Source organism: Typopeltis vanoorti, chromosome 15 (assembly GCF_054136105.1).
Source record: "Typopeltis vanoorti isolate ZY-2024b chromosome 15, IOZ_Tvanoo_1.0, whole genome shotgun sequence".
Classification (NCBI taxonomy): domain Eukaryota; kingdom Metazoa; phylum Arthropoda; class Arachnida; order Uropygi; family Thelyphonidae; genus Typopeltis; species Typopeltis vanoorti.
In genome coordinates, this window is record NC_143563.1 from 57,105,462 (window position 1) to 57,131,542 (window position 26,081).

Below are 26,081 nucleotides of genomic sequence, written 5' to 3' on the forward strand. Positions count from 1 at the left end.
TGCATGCTAAAATGTTTATATGTTAAACTTCTGACAGCCAGTTGGCAGAATTTCACCACAGCTTTCTGTGATGGCTTGACGTAATTTGATGACATTTGTGGGCCTTTTGGTGTTGATTTTTTGTTTTAAAACATTCCAAATATGTTTGAATGGATTAAGATCCAGGCTTTCGAAGGCCAAGTTATAGCATTAATTGGAGTGTTTCCATTGTTTCGCATATAGTTCTTGATTTGTCTGCTGCGGTGACATGATGCATTATCAACTTGAAAATTGAAGTCATTGGAATCCTGGAACCATTTTTCGATACTAGGAACCAAAAAATGCTCTAAAATTTCTTCATAGAAGAAATTAACTGAAACTAAGAAATATATGGTGTATATTGCAGTTGTCATGGTGATAACATTGATCGGATAATTTTTGCCAGGGGTTGTATTCAGACCTCGCTAGCTGAAGTAGAAGTATAAAGTAGCTCAAAGACAACAAAGCACCGGGTACTCATGCAATAGCAGATGTGCTCATTAACATACACATAAGCTGGTAAATTTAATATGGGAAAAGAAGAGATATTTGCACAATGAAAAGAACTGCGAATTATTTCAGTATATAAAAAGGGAATCAAACATGAATGTGAAAACTATATGGAGATATTGCTACTGTCAGCAGGCCACAAAATTTTATCTAACATTAACTCAAAAGAATCTTACCATATGCTGAAGAAAATATAGGTGAATATCAAGCAGGATTTCAACAAAACAGTTCAACAATTGACCTTTTTACACTTAGACAGATATTAGAAAAAAAAAAAAAGCAATATAGTCTGCAGGTCCACATTTTATTTAAAAACTTTAGAAAAGTATATGATAGCATTCAGAGAGAAGGCCTTTCGGAAATATTAGATGAACTAGGAATACTTCATAAGACATTTAATCAAAATTTGAAGCTAATGGAATTAGATCTGAACCTTTTAATATTAAGGAGATATCCCTTTATCCATCCTTTTTAATTTATCATTAGAAAAATGTATTTGAGAAGCTGTAAAAGATAACACAAAACAGAACAATAATATTAGAATAAGCAGATGATATATGCCTCGTTGGAGAAAATGCTTGAAGACATTAGAATAATATTTAGAAAACACAAAACTGCTGAAAAACTAGGATTACAAATCAACTAGGATGAAACTGACCAGTTTACCATTGCGAAACCTGAAATTTAAAAGTGCCACTTCTTCAAATATCTTGAAACATTGATTACTCAAGATAATAAAATTAGTACAGAAATATACAAGGCAATCACTGGACCTATACTTCAGATTCCTGTGATTCTTGAACTGAGACTCAAGTTATACAAACATGTGAAAGGCCTAGTCAATTCGGCTGAACATTCCTTTAGCAAACGGGCTGATATTTCATCTATCCCTATAGGCTAATTGTTATCCAGGTTATGCAATAGCCCTTCAAACTCATTTTCATGAATCTTTAACTCTTTATCCAATGTAGTAGCAGCACTGTGCACCATGTTATATACACCTGGTTGATAATATTATTATTATTAAGGGGCAACTTCAGGGAGTCCTTAGACTCATCGAGGGAGGCCCTAAACATCATGTCCACACAACTATACGACATTCTCACAGTATCTATCATACCTTGCCTTGAACTCACTCACCGTCATAGCACCCACAACAAACTCTGGCAGCTTATTCCACTCATTTACCACTCTTAAAAGTAAAGAACCCAGCTCTAACACCCCTGCTAACCACACTCTTGCCCAGCTTCCATAGGTGTCCCTTAGTTCTCCCACACCAGTCCTGATCTCAAAAATATCCTCTGAATCAATCCTATAGAAACCCTTTAGCAATTTGAATGTCTCAATCATATCTCCTCTTTTCCGCTTATCAACTAATTTCTGCAACCCACAAATCTTCAACCTGTTCTCATATGGTTCATTCCATAGACCCGCTATCATCTTAGTCACTTGCCTCTGGATCCTCTCCACCTCCTCCCCATCAAGAAGGAACCTAGGTGACCAAATCTGGGCACAGTAGTCGAGATGAGGTCTTATCAAGGATCGGTACAGAGGTACAATAACTTGCTTGTCTCTGCTCGTCAAGGTATTTTTCAACAACCAAGTGAGTTGATGAGCTGATTTAGCTACTTTTGCAATGTGTCCCCTAAACTTCATCTCCCTATCCACCAACACTCCCAAGTCCCTGGCCTCATCAATTTCCTGGAGTACAGTTCCACCAATGTGGTATACTGCTGCTAATCTTTTCCCCCCAATCTTAGCAAAGTGAGCACTCATTAACTGAACAATCTCATTAGCTTCTGACACTAGAGTACCATCTGCATTCAATAAAGTTATTCTTTCACATTCATTCTTTTCTTTGCTTGTGGCATAACAATAAAATTATTTTGTTTTGCCTTTAGCTTGCATGGCCAATTTCTTTTCGTATTCCGATTTAGCTTTCTGCACAATACTCATTACTTTTTCTGGCCTGAGCTTTATATATTTCATAACTCCTCTCACTCTTATTCTCATGATATTCTTTCCACATCATCTTCTTCTTTTGGATCTCTTGCTTAATAAGGTTGCACATCCATTTCACTCCCAACCTATTTATTCTTCGAACACTAGGGATATATTCAAATACCACCTCGTTTAAGCACTTTTTCAAAGATTCCTATGCAATGCTGACATTTTCTCCATTCAGTAACTGATACCATGGGACCAAAGATAGTATTCTCCTAAGTTGATGATAATTTCCAGATTTGTAGTTCAGCATGTAACCTGTTTTAATCAGAGCAGCAATGCAATCAGATAACTTCCCAAGAGAGCACAGCATGATCATTGTCACCAATTGGTGGTAAAATAGCCACATTCTTAACAGAGACCCCCTCTGATGCTATGAGCAAATCCAACACTCTTTGACCTCGAGTTCCTTCTTTCACATGCTTCTTGAGAAAGTTGTCTCACAACGATTAAATAAATTCTTCTTCTTTCTTATCATGAGATTTCTCTTCTACCCAATCAATGTTTGGAAAATTAAAGTCATCCATAATGATCACTCATTTGGTACCAATAAGGCTGACAATGCATTTCTTCATCCCCTGCAACTGAGCTGCTAGGTCTGTAGCCATACCCCACCATATATTTCATTCCGTTAACCTCCACTTCACACCAGATAGACTTAACTCACCGGTAAATGGGACATAGTTACCATCATTGTTTTCTTGTGTTTCTACCCTAACTGGACTCAAGTCATCTGATATCATTAGTAGTAGTAGTACTCCTCTCCTGCCATTCCTAAAAATAGTGTACTCATTACACTTGATCCCATTTACCATATTTGATTCTGAAAGCCAGGTTTCACTAATGTCAACAATCTTAGGCTACATCGTATTCAATAAAGCAACAAACTCAACCCCTTTGTTTCTGATACGCCTGGCATTTGTGTATAGACATATAATAAATTACCACCTAGCCTATTCTTATAATTAGATATGCAATCTATTTGGTCTTGTTCTAGAATTTTCTCTTTTTCCTCCCCAGACATACTTCAAAGGTCCGAACCCAAAGCATATTTTTCCATCCCTTCACAGCATACATAACCATGTTCGAAGACATTCGTATCTTTATCACATTTGCATACCATAGCTGAACTTTCACACACATTTTTCCCATTCATTCCTTGATAATCCCGTTTTCCTGACTCTGCATTAGGTCTCATACCAAGAAGTAATTTCTCCAGACTGCTGATGCCAAATGAATTCAAGTGCAGGCCATCCCTCTTATACAAGTCTTTTCTGCCATCAAACACACTCTATACTTCTAAAAACACGCATCCATTTCTTCTACACAGCCTGCATGTGAAATCATTTATCATTGTCCTCTTTAACTCAATATTGCCATATCTGGGGAGCAATCCTACAATTGTTATTCTCTCACATTTCTTTTTCACTTCTTCCAACAAACCTTTCATATCTTCTCTCATATTATACTTGTCACTATTTAAATTATTAGTACATACCAGAACTACTATCTCTTTTACTTTTCTTTTTTGGTTTTCAATTAAGTTTGTCATATTTTTAATTTTCGTCCCCAGGAAACTAGAATTGGTGACTCCCTCAGCAAGCGCAAATTTTAAGATTGAGTCACCATACCATATCACCTCTTTTTTCTCAGATTTTAACTGATTTACCTTGCTGTTATTAATATTATGATCACCAAGTTCAGTACTTTCCTGCATGTTCTTGTTCTGATCCTTTTTCTTATCCGGTCTAGGTTTAGTAAAACGTTTTTACAGCTTTTCCAATTCTCTGGTCGATTTTCTAATAATTTCTTTTAATAGAGATATTTCTAATGTCAACTTATCCTCAGATAAATTATCATCACTGCAGCATTATTTTTGTTCATCAGGACAAACACTCTCCTCAGTAGTAATAACTTGAGCTTTAGATACTACCTTGTTGTGACGAATTTCTGCAATTATTTACTAAAATAAAGACCCAAAAGGCTTCAGTTCAGCAAAGTGAAATTATGGAAGTAAAGTGGATTAGATCCAGCATTATTTCAAAGCTGAATGTAGAAACTATGAAAGTTTCATAAAACTTTATGCACTGACCGAGAGTTCACTTACAAAAAATACACCTCTCCGACATTCTTAAAGTTTCTGCCTGGTCTCTAAGGAGAACCAACCAGTTCGAAACAGCTGTCAGGCCAGTGAAACCTTATCAAAATGAACTAATAGCGAATATATATATATATATACGGTTGGGCAGCGTTTATGTTTTCTAAGTAATCCACGTTAAGGCAGCATGTGAATTGTGAATGACGGTGAGTTATTCCCAAAAGATCTCTGATCAACTTATTTTTATGAAACTTTCATAGTTTCTACATTTGGCTTTGAAATAATGCTGGATCTAATATCCATTTATATAATTTCTGCAATTATGTTCTAAAATGGCGTAGTACAATAATTACACTAAAAACTACAATAATATAATATACAATTTAAGAAAACACTTAATAAATCAACAAAAATCACAGATCTTTCAGAAGCATTCTAGCAGCACTTTTTACCAGATATCCTCGAACCCAATATCCCAAAAAAATTTCATAATAGCAAAACTCTGCTATAAAAAAACTATTCTTTTGGCTCCTTCAAGTTCTCTACAATAAGAACTGACTGTACTACATACTGGTGTATATGGAATTCCATAACACTGACTTTGATCTTAAAAGAATAATATGGTAAATCCTATACTCAGTTCAATGACTGATCTCAAAGGAAATTTCTGATGTCCCCCTAGAAAAAATTGCTGACTTACATTGTAAGCTTCTTCAAGTTGTTTCCAACTTGGAATTCAACTATGTGATAAGTAATATGTTTATATATCACTTAGTTGATATCAAACAGATTGAAAACAATCTGTTTGATATCAACCAAACCTTGGAGTCTCACTGGCAAATTCTAAAGGAGTCAATGACTCAGCTAGTGAGGTATGTGGTGAAGTTGTCTGCAAAGATACAAAAATAAGAATATCATGGTGGCCACAAGAAGTTAAAGAAGTAGTTCTGGAAAAGAATATAGCATACCAAATGTTCCTAGCAAATAAATTGGTAGATATCTTAGGACATCTGCCAATTTATTTGCTAAAAGAATACGGAGAAAAATGTAAGAGAGCTAAGCTAAGTTAAAGGCAGCTAAACAAAATTCATGGGAAGACTTTCGTAAGAGCATGAAAAATAAATACCAGAAAGGTGGCAAAATGTTCTCGAGACTATTGAAGAAGCTTAGAAATGCAAGAAAGAGTACTGTAAAAGGAAACAAAGATTATAAAGGTGACAGGAAAACTGAAGATAAGGATACCCTAGATGTCTAAAGTAATTACTTTGAAAGACTACTAAATGAACTGAGCAGTGACAGAACCATACCAGAATATTTTCAAGAGGAATGCAAAGAGAAGTACATATCAATACTTGAGGTAGAAAAAGTTGTCAAAAACTTGAAAAGGAAAAGGCAGCAGTAGTAGATGATACCTGACCAGAAATGCTAAAGTATGAAGGTTTAAAAGTTTTGCACTGGCTACACTGCATAATTCACAGAGCCTGGTTAGAAGGTTGAATTCCAGATGACTAGAGTAGAGCTATTATAGCTTCCATCTATTAAAAAGGGAATAAAGCTGAATGTGAGAATTAAAGAGGAATTTCTCTACTAAGTGTTCCAGTAACATTTATGAAAGAATAGTTGAAAAGAGATTGAGAAAGATTATTGATGAGAAACTAGAAGAAGAAGAACAAGCTGGATTCAGACCAAAAAGAGGTTGTCAAGATGAGATTTTCAGTTTACAAGAAATAGTTGAGAAATCATGGGAATATAACAAGGATCTGTACTTAAGTTTTGTAGATTTATCTGGAAAAGGCATATGACAAGGTACCCAGAGGAAAACTCTCCAAAACACTACAATTATATGGAGTAAAAGAATATACAGAAAGACAGTCTATATTTAAGTTGTTAGTAAGCAGTTAGAATTGAAAGAAATACAGCAAGAATGTGTATCTTTGTCTTACCCCTGATGTAAAATCAGGGGTAAGACAAAGATACACATTATGAAAGAAAGTGGTATTAAGCCTGATATTAAAGTTGGAGAAGTCAAACTTGGCTCTTTGCCTTATGCAGACAATGTTGTACACCTAAATACATTCAGTGTAAGTCTCCAGGGTTCTACTAATTGCATAACAGCTGTAACAAATTTAGCATGAAAATCAGCAATAAAAAGATCAAAACTATAAAAATAGGCAGGAACATAGAAAACTTTAGCTGCATTCTGAATCGATAGCCTATAAAAAGAAGTAAAACATTTCAGTTATTTCAGCACAGTTTTTAGTGAAGAATTAAATAGACAACAAAACAAGCACAGCTTGGTATAGTGGTAAGCAGCTGAATAAATGTATATGGAATAAGAGAGAATTTAGCCAAAACACTATACTAGCAGTATACAAGACATTATTCAAACCAGTTTTAAGTTATGGATCTGAGAGTTGCTTTAGAAATTAAGCACTTGATCAAACACCACTGATATGAGGGTTCTGAGGAAAATTAGGAGAGTGAACCAATGGCAGAATCATATTAAAAATGAAGATATTAGAAAGGAATCTAACACTGTTAGCATTCAAGAATGTGTCAGCAGAGCTAATGTAAGCTGGTATAGCCACTTATATAGAATAGGTGAGGAAAGGTTAGCAAAACAGGTGTTTGATGCCAAGATGGCAGGAAACAGACCCAGAGGAAGACCAAGATCTAGGTGAATTGATTCAGTCAGATGTGCCTTAGAAGCACGAAATGTTAGATATGACAATATTGGAATGTTGACAAGTAACAGACTAATTTTGAAGAAAATTGTTGATAGGAGATTAATAATAATGTAAAAGTAATCATGTAGTACTGTAATAGTAACCTGAACACCACTTGATGGTACATTTCAGAAAACTGATGATGATAACACTATAAATCAAGTAGATATTTTTGACACAACAGAATCATTAAAAAAATACTTCAAAATTTTTCAGGAGCATTTCTTGCATTTCAGTGCATACTGCCAATTATAAGAATTTTCTCTCTACAGTAATGTATGAGACCATGTTAAAACTAGTACAAAAAAAATTAATTTTTGTGATTTGTACCAAGACCAACAAACGAATCAATGTTTTCCAACTTGCACATGATAACACACAAAAAGAGAAAGTTTTATATGGAATTTAAAGCAGATTATTCAATTACTTTGTATTTGTGCAGGTATTTAATGCAGAATAAATTTATACAGAATAAAATATTTCAGGGGATACTTTAGAAAATTATCAAGGAGCTATATATATATATATATATATATATATTAACATAACCATTCATGAAAGGTTACTAATATAATGTGACTATAGCATACTGTATTAGTAACATGGCGGGATAAGGTTAAATAAATGTGGAACTATTTTTTAGATCTCCAACAAGCAGGGTAGGTGATCTCACACTCAGTGGAAATTCAAGTTATTGAAAGAGAAATCTCATCTTGTCTAGAAATTTGGGTACAATCAAAGGAAAGAATCTTTGCTCCCAGTGTCACTCTTTTAGGAAAAAAATACAAGATTGTCAGCATCAAAATTATCAAGACAATCATCGACCCCCTTCCCACTGAATTTGTGCCACATAAGAAACAGGAGTATGATGTACTGTCATCAGCAGGGCTGTAGATTGGATATGCAGTCAACTGGGGGAATGATGCTCATAATGTATACAAAAAGGAAGGGAGTAGGTGAAAGAACAGTTTTGTGTTGCCCTGGCACTGCTTGCAAAGACCAAAGATAAACATTTGTGTTGTATAACACTTCATGTACTACACAATCACAGAGAGAGAGAGAGAGAGAGAAAAAGGCAGAGAGAAAGCTAGAAATCTAATGGCCAATGACAGACTATGAAATGGGGAAGATTAGATATGCTTTGTCCAAACTCAAACAAATGCTTTAAAAATATAAAGAGTAATTACATCAAAATAATCACTAAGTGCTTGACTTTCTCCAAACTTTTCCATATCATCTTTCCAAAGGTAGGTAAGTGACTGAAGCAACGATATCCTCGAGGATCAACAGTAGCAGAATCCATACTTGCAATAATTTATTACATAAGAACTTTTCAGGTGATGGCTGAATATTAATGAATTTCTCCACTATCTTAAGAAGGATTTAAGTGAGAGAGAACAGATGGTAATTTGATGGTAAAGAGTTATCACTCTTCTTAACAATAGGTTGAGGAATAGGGAGTATGTGAAAAAGCATAATAAAGCAGTAGTTAAACTTCAAATTTGGTTAATGAGTTTTAACTAGTCCTGTTAATGAATAATAAATTACACAATAACCACAGTAATCAGTTCTAATGAGATAAAAGTATAGATATTTAGTACTGAAATTAACAGTACATCATCAGGGTAGACAACAAGCAATTCAAAGGAATGGAATACGAAGTACATAACAGTTGGTGGATTACTAATTAAAATTGTTATCACGTGCTAGAAATAAATATTAATAAATATTATTAAAATTATTCTTAAAAACTATTTTTTTGATGGTTACATAAGACAAGAATCTCCCAAACTTTTGGGGGAGAGAGAGACAATCATTCTGATTCAGATTTGGCCGATGTAAAAGGGCTTCACAATTTTCTTTGAAAAGACGTTCACATTTAAACTTGCATCTATGGAGAAGAAGAGCTTCATCCCACTGGATATTGTGTTTAGTGTCAATACTATGTTGTGCCAGACCAGACTTTTGAGGTTTCATGCATTCGATATAATACCGATGTTCATTAACATGGTACGTGGCAATTTCGGCTATGCATCATTAAGCCTGGAATCATTATTAAGAAAAAAAGAATTATTTTAAATGTATATATATTTCTCAATAAATTATATTATGTATGAATTCTCCTACTCAAATTGCGAGTTACTATCGCCAGGACGTGAACGTTGTGGCGATAGTAACTCGCTTCCTGCAGTAGACAACACGTCCTCCCCAACAGCGTCACTATACTGAAGACACAAGAAAAACAAGTAGTTTTATTGTATCACTGAATAAGGTACAGGGACATTTGCAGTCTGTGTAATATATTTCTCAACAAATTGTGCAATTAGGGACAACTGGGATAAAAATGGCACTAACTAATGAATCACATCTCCCCTCCAATAGAAACTGCTGTATAGACTCAAGCGAAACGATATGTTGCACCAGCAACATATGGTTTTGCTTGACACCACTCCGTTGTGAATGTGTTAAAAACTAAGAAATATATAGTGAATGTGTTTCAGATATTATGGAATTCGATTGAAGAGAATTAGCATTTCAATTCAACTGTTGGCTTGACTTTGTCTTTGGTTCATGTGATCTTTCGTTAATACTGCACCAATCATATGTTCTTCTTCATAGCTGCTCTATCTCTACTGGCCTACCATTGCTGTCTGTTTCGTGCTCTGCTTTTACTTCTCATTAGTCATTTGTGAAGGATTGCTCATTATCTCAAGTCTTATAAATTACTGGAAATTTTTGCTTGAAATAATGGGAAAGAAGATGAAGCTATTTGGGTAGATGACTTTGACAATGCACACAAGGAAACTGTTCTCGATGCCATAAGTAGCAATAGCGAATAGGAGATTCTTGGTAAGTCACACCATTTTCAGTTTTTTCTCTGAAAACTTTAGTTTCCAGAGATTTCCAAGAATCCCCGCATATATCTCGCACCAAGATTTTTTAGCTTTAATTTTGGGAAAAAAGTGCGATATTCGAGTAAATATGGTATTTTTTTAGCTTTCAAATTCTTGGTTAAAGTGATTTATAAAACGCACAAAAGAGAGCAATATAGCAAATACAAGTAGCTGTAAGCAACACGAAAATGTTGATACTGTATCTGGATCAAATGAATTCGTGTGTAGAGGCTTAAGTGCTGTGAAGACATCATGTTGGAGGCTTAATGGATTTTTTACAACACTCAAAAAGGATTAAAATAGAATTCGATACTTCCTATATTTTGTCCTAATTACTAGGACATCTACGGGGATTACAAAAAAAAAACTAATGTAACATTCACACAAATATCATACAATACTAAGCCCAACCACGTGGGTGACACTAAAGGGTATCGTGAAAGAAAACCACCATGCTCCACCACAGCAAATTCAAGAAAGAGAGACTTTTCTTAGAGGCAGCAGTAGCTCTCAGAAACCAACCAAATCTTAATAAATACGATTGCATTAAGCTTCCGAAGATTTGGGAAATGCTCATCACCAGAGGTCCCACCTTACATTCCAGGCCACCTATTACTGCCCTTAGAGGGCACTCCACCTAGATAGGACTTTAGTGTCACCCACGTGGTTGGGCTTAGTATTGTATGATATTTGTGTGCATGTTACATTAGTTGTTTTTGTAATCCCCGTAGATGTCCTAGTGACTAGGACAAAATATAGGAAGTATTAAATTCTATTTTAATCCTTTTTGAGTGTTGTAAAAAATCCATTAAGCCTCCAACATGAGGGGATCAAATGAAACTGATAAGGGTGTGTCATCTGACACACCTTATCAGTTTCATTCAACTAGGAAGAAGATGAAAAATCTTTGTATGATATGAATTACTTGATTAAGAATTATTAATTAATTAATCATATTTTTTGTTTACATGAACATATAAATTCAAATAAAATTTATTTATTTATTATTATTATTTTGATAAGGGGTACTTGGTAATAATGAAGATTTAAGAAGGGGTACACGGATATCTGAATGTTTGATAAACACTGTTCTAGGCTTATGGAAAAAATTTCTGAAGCATGAGATGCCCCATTCCTGACAAGGCAATTAAGCATTGCCTCCAAGACTGGACTTTTTTACTTTCTATGGCCAAGGTGACGACATTACTTCTGGAAATTCTTTTGTAACATTTCACGTTTTGATGACCACTTTTACTGTGTACGCAGAACTCACATGCATATACAATGCTCCTGGAATACATACATTTCACAATACAGTGAAGGAAAAAATATGCTTGCACTTTTGATTGGCTGGCTCACTCATACTGAGTCAAGCCTCTGTTTTCAGAAGGCAGCTTCAGGAGTGGTTGTGAAATATCTTAGATCGTTGAAACAGCATTATAATGTCTATGTGCTATTCACACAACTTTTCTGCTGACTTTATTTTGTTTCTGTTGATGCCACTATGCTATTAACACTCCCATAACTGTTCTACTAGCAGACTTACTTTTCTTCATCCTAGTCCATTGATGTAGATGACATCCTTGCTTTTTTTTTGATTCTGTACTACTACTAGAACACACAAAACTTTCAGCTAATACAGAAAACATTTTGGTTGGTGAAGACCCAAACCTTGTTTTCACTATTCACTCAGTAACCATGTGTTATTAGAAACAGAGAGCTGCAAGGAGTGGGAATTTGGGACAATAGGTCATAGGCAGTTCTCTTTTCAAACAACACATTTCTAAATATACACTAAATTATATATAGTTAAGTTGGTAATGAAATAAGAAAATCATATTTACCCAGTCAGGATCATAAATGATAACAGTATCGGCAGCTGTAAGGTTAATACCTAAATTACCTGCTCTGCAACTAATAAGAAAGATAAATACATCAGGATCTGTATTGAATGACTGAATTTGAATTTCTCTCTCTGTTATTTTCATACGTCCATCAAGAATGCTATACTTAAATTTCTTCCTCACACAGTAGTCTTGTAATATATCTAAAACTGAAACCATCTGTGAGAAAATCAGCACCTGTCAAAGTACAAAGAATCTAGTCAAACAGTTCACGATTACTAGGTCAATTTATAACAAATTGCTTATTTGTAATAGGTTTCTAATTGGTAATGAAAATTATGTGAAAATTAATGAGGATGTTTAGACAAAGAAGGTGTGTATGGGAAGAGATACAATATGATAAATGAGTGAGTGAAAAGGAGAGAAAGTGCAGAGAAATTAACTGTGTTGGGTAGAACAAATTATTTAGAGAGTGTGAATGATACAGCATAGTGTTGTTAGCGATATTGAATAAAAGGGGTGACTGAAACAAAAAAAGACAAAAACTGGTGAGATCTTTCTGAGCAATAAATACAAAATGTTATATTCAGGAAACGACAATCAAGGAAAAGGAGGCATAGCCATAGTAATCAACACAAAATAAGAGGCTAATCTTCTTGATTGACAAGCAATATCACGTAGAGTGATGTGGGCAAATATCAGAATGGAGAATTGGACAATGAGACTTATTTGTGCCTATGGTCCCACAGAAGGTTCTATTAAGGTAGAAGTGGAGAAATTTTTTGATGCTTTAGAAAAAGCAACTGACACAATGAAAAATTGGTCCTTGTTGGGGATCTAAATAGCAGAGTCGGAAATGATTGTCAGACATACAAAAATATTTTGAGAAAATTTGGAGAAAAGAGCAAAGCTAATAATAATGGCAAATACCTGTTGGATTTCTGCACAGGACATGGACTGATTATTAATAACACCATGTTCCAACATAAAAATGTGCACAAATTCACATGGAGAGAAGAGGCAAGGAATAAGAAAAGTCTCATTCACTATGTTATTGTTGATAATGATGTTTTCTCCCTGGTGCAGGACACCAGAGTGTACAGAGGATTTGAAATTGGAAGCGATCACTATTTAGTCTTGAGCAGGATAAAACTGAATTTCATATTGAAATGAATAACATGTAAGAAAGTTTTAAAGCGAATAAAAGTTGAGCAGCTCTCAGATGTGAACTGTAGACTAAAATACACAGAGATTATTGAAGAAAAAATGAAAGAGTTTGAGAACAGGAACCAAACTTTGGAGATTCAGTGGCAAGCCTTGAAGAAAACCCTGATTGATTCAGCCAGAGAGGCATGTGGTGAGGTTGTCTGCAAGGATAGAAAAATCAGAACTCCATGGTGGACACAGGAAGTTAAAGAGGCAGTGAAGGAAAAGAAGAAGAAATCATATCAAAAGTTCCTGGCAAATAAGTCAGTTTTTGCTCTTAGAGAATACAGAGACAAATGTAAGAAAGCTAAACACTGTGTAAAACTAGCTAAACAAAAGTCATAGGAGGACTTTGGCAAGAACACCGAAAATAAATATTAAGAAGGTGGTAAGATATTCTGAAGATTTTTGAAGAAGCTTAGAAATGGAGGAAAGAGTGCTGTAAAAGGAGTTAGAGATGATAAAGGTGACATGAAAACAGGAGAAAAAGATATCCTTCAAGCATGGAGTAATTACTTCAAAAAATTGCTAAATGAAACAAGCAGTAAGAGCACAATGGTAAAAAACACTCAACAGGCATATATTCAGGAATAAATATCCATGCTTGAAGTTGAAAAAGCCATCGAAGGCTTGAAATGTGGAAAGGCAGCAGGATTGGATGATATTCGACCAGAAATGCTGAAGTATGGTGGTATAAAAGTCTTACAGTGCCTGCACTGCATAGTTCAGAAAGCCTGGACAGAGGGACGAATTCCCAATGATTGGAGTAGAGCTCTAATAGTACCCATATATAAAAAGGGAAATAAAACTGAATGTGAGAATTACAGAAGTATTTCCCTACTGAGTGTTCTGGCAAGATCTATGCAAGTATACTCGAGAAACGGTTGAGAAGAATTGTGGAAGAAAAGCTTGGTGAAGAACAAGCTGGATTCAGGCCAAATAGAGGTTGTCAGAATCAGATCTTCACTTTACGACAAATAGTTGAGAAAGCATGGGAATATAACAAAGATCTGTATTTACGTTTTATCAATCTGGAAAAGGCATATGACAAGGTGTCAAGAGAGAAGCTATTCAATACGCTACAGTTATATGGTGTCAATGGGGCATTATATCAAGCAATACTTAGTCTTTATTTGAGTTGTAAGTCAGCAGTAAGAATTGAAGGAAGTACATTATCCCCTCTGTTATTCATTATCTATATGGATCGTATGAAAGAAAGTGGTATTAAACATGATATCAGAATTGGAGATTTTAATGTCAGCTCTTTGCTTTATGCAAACGATGTTATATTTCTAAATAAATCTGCTACAAGTTTGCAAGATTCCCTGACTAAATTGAATAACTGTTGTAACAGATATGGTATGAAGGTTAGGATTAAAAAGACAAAGACAATGAAAATAGGTAGAATTGTTGAAAATGTCAACTGTGTTGTGAACAGGGAACCTGTGGAACAAGTAAAACATTTCAGCTACTTAGGCATAATTTTTACTGAAGATGGTAAATTAAATATGGAAATAGACAACAGAATCAACAAAGCATAGAATAAGAGAGAAATTAGTCAGAACACTAAATTAACTGTATACAAGACAGTGTTGAAACCAGTTTTAACTTATGGATCTGAGAGCTGGGTCAGAAGTAAAACACTTCACCAAAGACTAGAGACCACAGATATGAGAGTCCTGAGGTCCTGATATTGCCATTGATGCCATCTGTTCATACCTCTAATTCTGCAGAAAGATTAGAGGTATGAACAGATGGCATCAATGGCAATATCATATTAAAAAAGGATATTAGGAAAGAACTTGACATTATCAGCATCCAGGAATGCGTTAGCAGAGCTAATCTCAGGTGGTATGGTCACTTAAACAGAATGGGCGAGGAAAGATTAGCAAAACAAGTGTTCTCTGCCAAGTTGGCAGGAAAACGATCCAGAGGAAGACTAAGATATAGGTGGATTGATACAGTACAAAGTGCCTTAGACGATAGAAATATAAGATCTGATAATATTGGAGTCTTGACAAGTAACAGACTGATTTGGAGGAAAATTGTAAATAGGAAGTTAGTAATGATGTAAATTTTTCATGTAGTTCTATCATATCCTGTACATCCCTTGAGGGTACATGTCAGGAATTTGATGATGATGATGATGAGAAAGCTATTTGCTGAAGATGGTCTGCATTTGAGTGAGAATGGCAGTGTGAAGGTGGTGATTGATGCTGAGAGAAACTCACACAGGGATATAATTAGATGGTGAGACTGTAAACTACCAAACTGTATAAGTTACACAGTAAATATTTCAATTCATGTATTGTGGATCATCATCAATGTACAGTTGGGAATTAAAAAATTAAACAACAATGAAGGTATATGGAGAATGGAATCTCTCCATTGCAGTCTCACTCTTCACAAATATCTCTTTGACATATACAATTGAATTATTTCGCAATGACTTTCTTCCTAACAGTGTAAAATTATTTGGCTTCATCATTAATTCAGAATATTTAAACTGCCAGAACAAACTGTATAGACAGATAGAAGGAACAGTCATGGAGGGGTCTCCCATTTCTCCAACTTTAGCTAATTACTTTATGGAACATTTCAAACATCATATTCTGGATGTTTTTTCACCTAAATCCTTGATTTGGTACAGATATGTTGATGCTTTTGCTGTATGGAACCTTGTCTAGTCTTCGTGAATTTCTTAAAAAAATTAATTCAATAAATCCAAGAATTAAATTTACCTCAGAAGTAGAAGATAATAATTTTCTTCCTTTTTTGGATGTTCTTATTCTACGTCAACCAAATGGGAATCTGCATTTTCTAACTTTACTATAGAAAACCAAATCATATTGTTAAATACACTGCTTCTAACTCACATCATTACATTTGTAATGATGTGAGTTATCACATCATTACATTTGTAATGATGTGAGTTACATTTGTAGTCAAATCTCTAGTAGACAAAGCTGGTAAAATATTTTATACAGATTCTCTTCTAAACAAAGAACTGTCTATTACCAGAGCTGATTTTGTCTCTAATAATCATAATATGAAAACTATTGAGAAAATAATAAACAATTATAGTTGTCTTAACCTGTCTCAAGGAGAAGTTACCAGAATTTGTATTCGATATGTTAAAGGAATTTCAGAAAAAATAGCAAGACAACTTCAACAGATTGACTTACAAGTCTCTTTCCTTTCACGTTGTAAACTTATCACCTTCCTTATCTCTCCTAAAGTCAATATCCTCCTCTTTCTTGTTCTGGAGTTTATAGAATCTCCTGCTCTTGCAGCTTATGTTAGTATGGACACATTGGTCGTTCTGCAGAAATTCATTTGGAAGAACATCAAGAAAATATATTTCGCTTAAAGAACCAATAAATCCAGTTTAGCAAGTCACGCATTTCTACAAAACACAGAATTCTTTGGAACAAGACCAAAATATTACATAAAAGTTATTTTCTTCTGGAAAGACTACAGAGAAAGCTGTAAAGCATACATCCACAATCCAAACTTTAACAAAAATGACCTGCATTAAACTTTCTAAATTTTGGGAAGTTATACTAACTAATACTCATCATTCACGTGTTCTGTAAATTGTAATTAATTTTATATTTAAAAATATTTTATTAGCTAATTTATTGTATTGTAAATTATTTTTGGATATCTATTAATACAGCAGGAGCTATTCTCTTGCAGCCAATAGTGTATATGATATCATGTGCTTTCAATTGAATAGATGTTCTCTTTTTTGTGATTGTTTTTCTAAAATTGCACTGTTAATGGCTATGAAACATAGCCAAAAATAACAAGAATTAAATTAACGTGTTTCCGTTATTAATTAGTTATAAGGGAATCTCTTCTTATATGGAGTCACAAGACAGTCAGATACTTAATAGCATTAGTCAAATTGATACTATTAGGTTTAATTGAAGTGTGCAACTGTGTAATTAAAAAAAAAAAACATCAAAGAATATGTGCACATGTAATAAAACAGTATAGTTCTTAATAATAATTTCCCAGATTCTTGGAAGGGAGAGCCCATCATTAAGGTTGAGATTTGGACAATGCTGAAGTAATTCAGAGCTTATTTTAAAGAGATGCTCATATTTATGGACCAACAATGTAGTGATTTGGCATCATTCCGAAGGAATCTGTGACTGGTATTAGTAATCCCATGTTCTGCTAGACCTGATTTTTTTTTTTTCCTTTCTTGGAGGTAATGTAGGAATGATGTTCAGAAAGGCATAAAGAAAGAAATTGGCCTGTTTGTCCAAAGTAGAATAACTTGCGGTTGCATGTGACTGAATACTCTCCAGGCAGCAGTAGAGATGGAATTTTATCTTTTGAAGATAAAAAAGTCTGAAAAGCTAACAAAAATCCTAAAAAAATATGACTTGACTACCTGTTACAAACCATATAAGAAATTGGCATCCCTTATCCTCTCCACTAAAGACCATCCACTTCCCCTAGACCTACCTGTAGTATACCAGGTCCCTTGCAGTTGTAAACTGTCTTACTATGGCCAAGCAGGCAGGACAGTTAATATCAGAATATCTGAACACAAAGACTACATCTGTCACTAATACAACCACGCAGGACTTGCTGACCATGCACTAGATACCCATCACAGAATATGCTGGAAGAAAGCCACTTTACCACACCACACCAAATATAAATATGAAAGATTATTCCTGGAATCAGCCTCAGCTATAAAAAACTTCCCAAACCTCAACAAATTTGGATGCATGAGACTGCCCCAAATTTGGGAAGTTTGCATCCTAAGAACATCAGCCCAACAGCCAAGACATTTTAGCTGCTAGGGGATACTTTTAGGACTCAAGGACCAACTTCAGTTGCCTTCTTCAGCTTCATTTGCTCGTTGTTAGTGCCTGCATGCACATATCATAGTTTTATGTTCCCCAGAAGATGGCAATGTAACATTGCCGAAATATAGGAAGGTACTGATTAAAGTTTTTTTTAATGAATATTTTAGTATACGTTGTCATTTCCTGAAAAATTTAGTCATGTGTAACCAACATATAAGTCTATCTATATGTTGGATCTATGTAGTAGCTTGATGTTTTGCTACTGGATCCTGTGGTTAGCATTTGCAACTCTATTTTGTGCAAGGCCAGATTTGTGAAGGTTTGATAAGACAGATGTGATCTTTGATGTTCAGAAATGCATTTATTTATAGATCTTCCTGTTTGACCATGGTAAGACAAGTTACAAGAACATGGCACATATTATTAAAAAGTTAATTTTTACTGTGGCACACACATAAATTTATAGTTATGAATACTCCACAAGTTGCACTATTAAGAAAATAGTTAATGGGACTGCATAAGACAATACACATTGGGATGTGTCTTTAGTTGATGCCTGGTTATCGTAACAAACATGACTAGTTTTTGAACAGGAATGTATTAACAGACAAAAACATAAATCATAGCCTGGAAACAAAAAAAAGGATTCAATTACTTGGAAGTACCTTTACCTTTGATCTCATGTAGTTCAAAATTCCAAACCATGCTGGCTAAAGAAAAAATCATCAGAAGTTTCTTCTGAAATCATCAAGCATTCTTTTGATTTGCTTCATGGAATGTAGGTTCATGACCAATGCATATATGCTAAATACCAAACAATAGAGAAACTAAGTTAGCACTCCGACACAAATGTCCAGGGGTTTGTTGTTGTATGACACAACTAGAAGGTTTTGGAGCACTGTCCCTACAGCCTTGACTTGGCCTCTTCTGATTTCCATTTGTATGAATCATTACAGCATCATCTTTCTGGAAGACATTTGGACATATAAGTCAAGCTATTCAAAAAGTGTACTGTTAGCTACCAAGTTTGAGAATGGAATTTTACACAGCTGATAAAGATAAATTAATTTCATGATGGGAAATATTTGTAATAGGTAGAGTGACGTGAAAAAAAAAAAGCCTATTTATGGCTTCATTATGTTATTTCACAACACTATTATGAAATTATTTTCACAATAATAATCTTATCCAATTTTTTTTAATATCTTTGATATAAATAATAAAATTTCATCTGCCCATTTGTTGGTATGACACACAGTAATATCTGCACTTTCACCAACGAAAACAACACCATGAGCTGTTAAAAAAATGACAATAGATTCCTTCTTTCTTCATACCCACCTGCCCACACATGGCACTCATATGCTATAGGTATTGCAGCCTTCTATGTTGGTCAGATATCAAAAAAGAAAAAATTCAGTGCAGTGATCTAAAAGTTACAGCCCATATGTTCTTTTCTAAAAGTTACTGTTAATAAATGTTTTTTTTTTTTTTTTTTAAATCTAGATGTTTGCTAATTCTAAGGAATAATTATTATTGTTTTATATTGACTCCATGAGAGGTCAATAAGACCTATGACATAATAGTGCTGCATATGCAAACAAGCAGTTAATGAGAAAGAAAGTATTCCTTGAAAAGGTTGAAGATGTGTTCATTAGGAAAAACAGTATGGGGCAGGCTGTTCCAAAGAACAGGGGTAAATGAACTAAAAGAAGATGAGAGGCTGATTCAATATGTTCGGAGATGGAATGTGTGCAGATGTTGGTCAGTGACTGCTCATGTTCTTACGTGATTAGAGAAAATTGGATGAATGGTAGAGGACAGTTCAATACAGTAACATCCAAGAAAATACCTATTAAAAAAAAAGCATAACATAGAAACAGAGTGCCTATGAGAAGTTACTGGAAAGAGAGAAAGATCACCTATTATATGCACTGTCTCCTGCATACAATCATCGTGAATGAAGCTAGGAACATTACAAAAGTAAGATGGTGTTCTGATGGTATTGAAATCTGAGAATAGTGAGGAGATCAGTGTTTAAGACTTTGCTTATGAAAGATCTTGAAGCTTCAATCATTTAAATACTACAGGATTTCTCGAATGAAGAAGAGGGATAGGGAGTACTGTCATACACAAAACTGTAAATTATAATGTTCAAGCGGGAGGGAGAGAGAGAGAGGGAGGGAGGAAGGTCATAGACGTATATGAGTGTGGGTAAGTACAGGATCCTAGGCTACTCCAGCACTGATAAAGAAATCTGGAGAGTTGAAGACATCCACCCTTGACATGCAACTGACAATCCAATCATAAAGGATAGGAGGGATATAATAAGAGGGTAGCTTGCTAAGAATGCATCAATGGCAGACACAATGGAGGTTGCAGGTTTTTCCTCCTGCAAAACAAACAACCAGCCAAACAATACCTACAATTTACAAACCAGCCAGAAGAATATATGCAATTTACTGACATAGTACACTGGCCTCATATCCTCAGTTGCTTTGATTATAAATCAAACCAACTAGTCACAATTTTAGATGAAAGTAGAGGAATGATGGTGGCTAGTTCAGCAAAAAAAGTATCCATGAAAATATCCACAGAAGAGAAATAAAGCAGAAACTATTCTTTCCATTCTTGTGGGATCTTTCCCGAGCACTCAAGTTATACAAACATGTCAAGGGCCAAGCCATTTCAGCTGAATATTCATTTAGCAAGTGCTAATATCCTATCTGGCCCTACTGCTAAATCTTTCCAGGTTATACAACAGCTACTGAACACATTTTTTATGCATCTCTATCTATTCATTCAGTGTGGTGGTGGTAGCATTGTGTAACATGTTGCATATACCACAATGACAGATCTTGTAAAAGTGAGCATTCGTTATTTGAAGAATCTCATCAGCTTCTGACAAAATAGTACCATCTGTTTTCACTTAAGTTATTTGCAGTTCCAATTCCTATTTTTATTTCCAATTCCTTTCCTTTTCATAGTTCGATTTAGCTTTCCACACAATATCCGGACTTCTTCTGGCATGCACTTTATATGTTTCAAAACAAGTTGCACTCTTATTTTCCCAATGAGATAAGAAGATAGAATCTTTCTTAATAAGGTTGCACATCCATTTCACTCCCTATTTGTTCTTTGAACTCTAGGGACACATTCAGATACTGTGCGTCATTTAAACATCTTTTCAAAGTTTCCCATTCCATAACTGATACCATTGAACTAAAGATAGTATTCTCCTGAGTTTGACATAATTTTAGCTTTTTAGTTCAGCATGCAATCTGTCCTAATTGGAACATCCAAATAGTTAGCTACTTACCAGGATAGTACAGCATGATCACTGTCACCAACTGGTAACAAAACAGTCTTATTCTTAACAGAGACACCTTCTGATGCTATGATCAAATCTAACACTATGCCTGAAGTTGCTTTCACATGCTGCTTGAGAAAACTATCTAGCAAAGCTCAGTAAATTCTTCTTCATTCTTACCACAAGTTTTCTCTGCTATCCAATCGGTGTTCTGACAATTTAAGTCACCCATAACAATTACTAATTTAGAACTCATCATAGTAATTTGGCAAAGCATGTCTTAATCCCCAGCAACTGAAATGCCAAGTCTATAGCAACACCCTACCATATAGTTCATCCTATAAATTAAAGATTAAACCAAGAAATTATATTCTTGGTTTAATCCTTTGTCAAAGCATAAGCAAACAAAGTTTGCACATGAAGAAGTATCTTTGCAACAGGCTATTTCTATATAGAGGCTAATGACATCACATTAATTGCCTTAGTATCCCATAATGCTATGCATTATGAGAAGGCCACTATCCGGACTGGGTTCTACCTGGGATAACATGTTCAAATGGGCCAACTTCCAAAAACTCAGAATGGGTGACCTTTAAAAGGCCACTGTCAGTATCTGCAAACTCGTCAGTGACCAAAAGGATCACTCTCTGGAATATGTCAACCTTTGCCTGACAACAAGCTGACCTCAGCCCAGCACAATCAAGTGCAAATCTGCCACTACACCAAGCCTTGCCAAAGAGACAGATAGACAGACAAACTGCCAGAGTGATTGGGCCTACCATTCTTTTCGGTGACTAGCCAGAAAGCAAGAACTACCCAGAATGGTTTTGACCTTTATCGAGGTATTAAAGTACAGGGATATCCCCTCCAGAAACTGTGAGTGATATACAAAATCACTCTAATCTCACAGAGTGACCCTAAAGGATCATCACTAAACTCACCACCTGACCTGATTCACTCCTGAACAGGAAACTCATCAGTGGCAGGCAAAAACCTCCCACACAGTAGAACCTCTCTACTCTCAGGAAGCACAAAAACCCCAAACATGTCATCAGTGGGAGCCAGATCCAGAAGGGATAACAAAGTTGAAGTAACGCAGAGGTCATATATTCCCATATACAAGTATCACTTTATTATTAAATTACTCTGAATCAGAGATAGATGGTGAAAGTTTTTTTTGCTTAGTTATAATATAAACAACAAACTGCACTTATGTACTTTATACCTGTGCTTTCATCAAAGTTTACTACTGTGGCTATTGAGTAATTTTATTGTTTATAGTTATGCCACAGGTACCTTTAAAGATCTGATTTGTTATACTATAAATTAAAGATGCTAAGAAATTATATTCTTAGTTTAATCCTTTATCCAAGTGTAAGCCAAGTTTCCATGTGAAGCATTTTATACACATACAAGTAGCGCAGTTAGTAAAGATATGTACAAACTTTGCTTATACTTAAAGAATAAAGGATTAAACCAACAATATAATTTCTTGACATCTTTAATTAATAGCATACTAAGTGAAAAATCGTTCACAATAGTTCATCCTGTTAGCCTCCATTTCAGGTCAGATAGCCTTAAACTCACTGCTAAATAAGACATTATTACCATTGCTGCTTTCATGAGTTTCTACACTAATTGGACTTAAGTCATCTGATATCATTAGTAGTATTCCCCCTCCACTCCCTATCTTTTTTGTCATGACTAAAAATACTCTTTACATTTAATTCCAGCTAATACATCTGAATCTGAGAGCCAGGTTTCACTAATGCCGACAATTTTAGGCTGCAAAGTTTTTTTATTCCCCAAAGAAACAAATTCAATCACTTTTTCTAATATTCCTGGCATTACTGTACAGAAATAACAAGTAATGTCTGTTGCTTTTTTTTTTTTTTTTTTTTTTGTATACTTATATCTGCAGTCTTCTTGGTTTGGTTGGGTAACTTTCTCTTTACCATTCCTAGACACACTCAAAATGCCCAAACAAAAAGCGTAGTCCAGCCCTTCAGCAGATTCATCATGTATAGTATGGCTCTCAATGAGTCCCTGACTCCCTGAAGGTCTGTCTTAATAATAATAATTTATAAAAACTAGTGTAGTTTCCCTGACCTCTCTGCAATAGGTCTACTCCAATAAACAATTTTTTCAGGCACCTGATACCAAATCCATTCAAGTATAGGCCATCTCACTTATCCAAGTTTATTTTCCTACCAGCAAACTCACACCCATTTTTTCTACTTTTCACTATTTAACATTCTCACTTTTATGTCTCGCTTCTTCCATCAAGCCTTTAATATCCTCTCTCGCTCTCATACTATATTTATTACTACTTAAATCATCAGTTCCAACAAGCACTACTTTACTTTTCTTTCCTATTTTGCATGTGTTAGTGTGCCTGTTTTGTCAGATGAAAAACAAGTTTCCAATGGAAAACACTGCCACCTCTGTATGACACTGATTAACTCACCTTCAGCTGAGAAGCCTTTATAAAGTTTCTTAACAATATACAGAATTTGAACCTACGTCTTTCCAACCAAAGGGCACACTGTCATTATTAAGGCTATGGGTAGAATATGAAGTTAGTGAGAGAAAATGTGCAGGAGAAAGAGTCCTGGGACTCCAGCACTGATAGAGAAATCTGAGTACAGGAAGCCATCAACCATAACATGCAGGAAACAACTAGAGAGGAGGCTGGTAGCCCAATTGCAAAGGGTCTAGGTGGTACAGAATTTCTTCACGTCGCAAAACACAATTACCTTTCTTACTGGAGGGCTGAAGTGGTTGTTGCTTTGTTTGATTTGCAGAACAAGGTTTCTGTTACCCCCCCCCCTCCTCCCCCATGTGCAGGTGACAGCTTTCTGGGTATGTTGAACAGTGCAGGGACCCTGAACCTATCCAGAGGGTACAGTAGGAATATGATTGCGCAGGTCAGCTGGGATAATACAAGACTGAATGGACTAAAGGTGGTACAGAACTGTCTGCTCCCTGTTTGTGCAGAGGTGACATGTTGGTGGGTCTTTCACTTTTATTACAGCCCTTAAATTCTTAAACATAACTATTAAAAATTGACACAAAAAAATTTTGATAGCACTACACTTAAAAAAAAAAAAAAAGAAAGAAAGAACAAAATTACAATAAAAATTAATACGATCCATATCTACTTGATCAACATTTGCCACCTTAACATCAATATACAATATATCTCAGCATCTATAAGGTTTATTAAAATAATTTTTTGTTATTATACAGAATAACTCACCAAGTTTTTATGAAGGTTAGTAAAGCTCTATATCCTTTTGTAGTATGATGGATGTCAAAACGATACTTGAGCTCTTGCTAAGTGTTTTCCGCCATCTGAGTCATTATCAGAGCAGCTGCTGCAATGATATGCAGTTTCAAATTGTCCAAATCTCGAACTTTTTTCTGATACACACAGTCTTTAATAAAGCCCCATGCAAAAAAAGTCCAATGGAGTCATATCTAGATCTTTGCTGTGGAACAGCAAAGATCTGCAGCATGTCAAAGTAAGCGTGTCCAACGTCCAGGAAATATCTTGTTCAAAAATGTAGTAACATCTCGATGGAAGTGTGGAACAGCAAAGATCTGCAACAGGTAAGTGTGTCCTATCACTGTGAGAACACGTTTTTTTTGTGGTGTTTCCCAGTTTGTTAAACCAAACTTCCCATCTCTTTTAGAGTCTTATCCCACTGAAGAATGGATTCTGATGTGGGAGGATCCACATTTCATTCTCATTGTGCACACTACCGAATGTGCTTAACTGATTTAAATTCAGCTAATCAAAGCGTGCATGCACTGCGCCTTCTGTTGTGGTGTCCACATCTCAACTGAGGCAACAGCTGTTCTTATGCCGATTTTGTGCATGTGCAATTATGCATGGACACGAATGACCTTGAAAGTGTGACAAAACAAACCTTGGAGAGATTTTCTATCGACTGAGCTTTAGTTTGAGAAAATATAACAAGTGGTTCTCGCATTATAAGCTGTTATTTTTGGATACCTCTAGCCAGTCCTGTATACCACAACTGCCACTTACAGACAACTAAACCCAACCTAATATTTTAACAGAGTCTCAAATGGCATCATCAACCATTACTGTCTACTTCAAGTTTCCAAACTATGCTATATATAATTCCATCCACCACCAGGATGAAACTATTGCATGTGTTAATTTTGATATTCTAGCATCATTCTTCTCCTGCAACTCTTGAAATGTTGATCAAGGGAAAATATTAAACTTTACCAAGAACTGCTCACTGCATACTTCCTCTAGTCTTCAGAAGAAACTTAATAGCTTGGATACTAACAAGTTTCCTGGGTTTTGATGGTATGCAACCTAATCATATTTAAAACAAGTGCTCCAGAACTAACACCTGACCTATACTGTCTGCAATCTTTCAACATTCATCTGGCATCTAACCTACAGCATGGAACAAGCCTCTATATACAATTGTAGGAGGCAAAGGCCAATCGTTAAATTATCACCCAATTATACTCACTTTTGTTCTATTGAAAAGAATGGAAACGTCGTCATCAATAGAAAGGTTTGATGAAATCTGTGTGGTTGCTCTTGATATTTTCAATGCATTTGATCATATCTGGCACAATGGCCTACTTGCCAAAT

General features: G+C 35.2%; 1 protein-coding gene across 4 annotated transcripts in view; it reads right to left on the reverse strand.

Annotated features, from left to right (window-relative positions):
- Positions 1–26,081, reverse strand: part of LOC150098782 (lymphoid-specific helicase-like) — a 310,277-nt gene that overhangs the window by 18,670 nt on the left and 265,526 nt on the right. For all 4 annotated transcript variants that reach the window (XM_090404891.1, XM_090404888.1, XM_090404889.1 and 1 more), the window contains one exon: positions 12,095–12,331. In XM_090404891.1, coding sequence (XP_090261017.1) covers positions 12,095–12,331 — 237 coding nt within the window. The remainder of the gene's footprint in view (positions 1–12,094; positions 12,332–26,081) is intronic.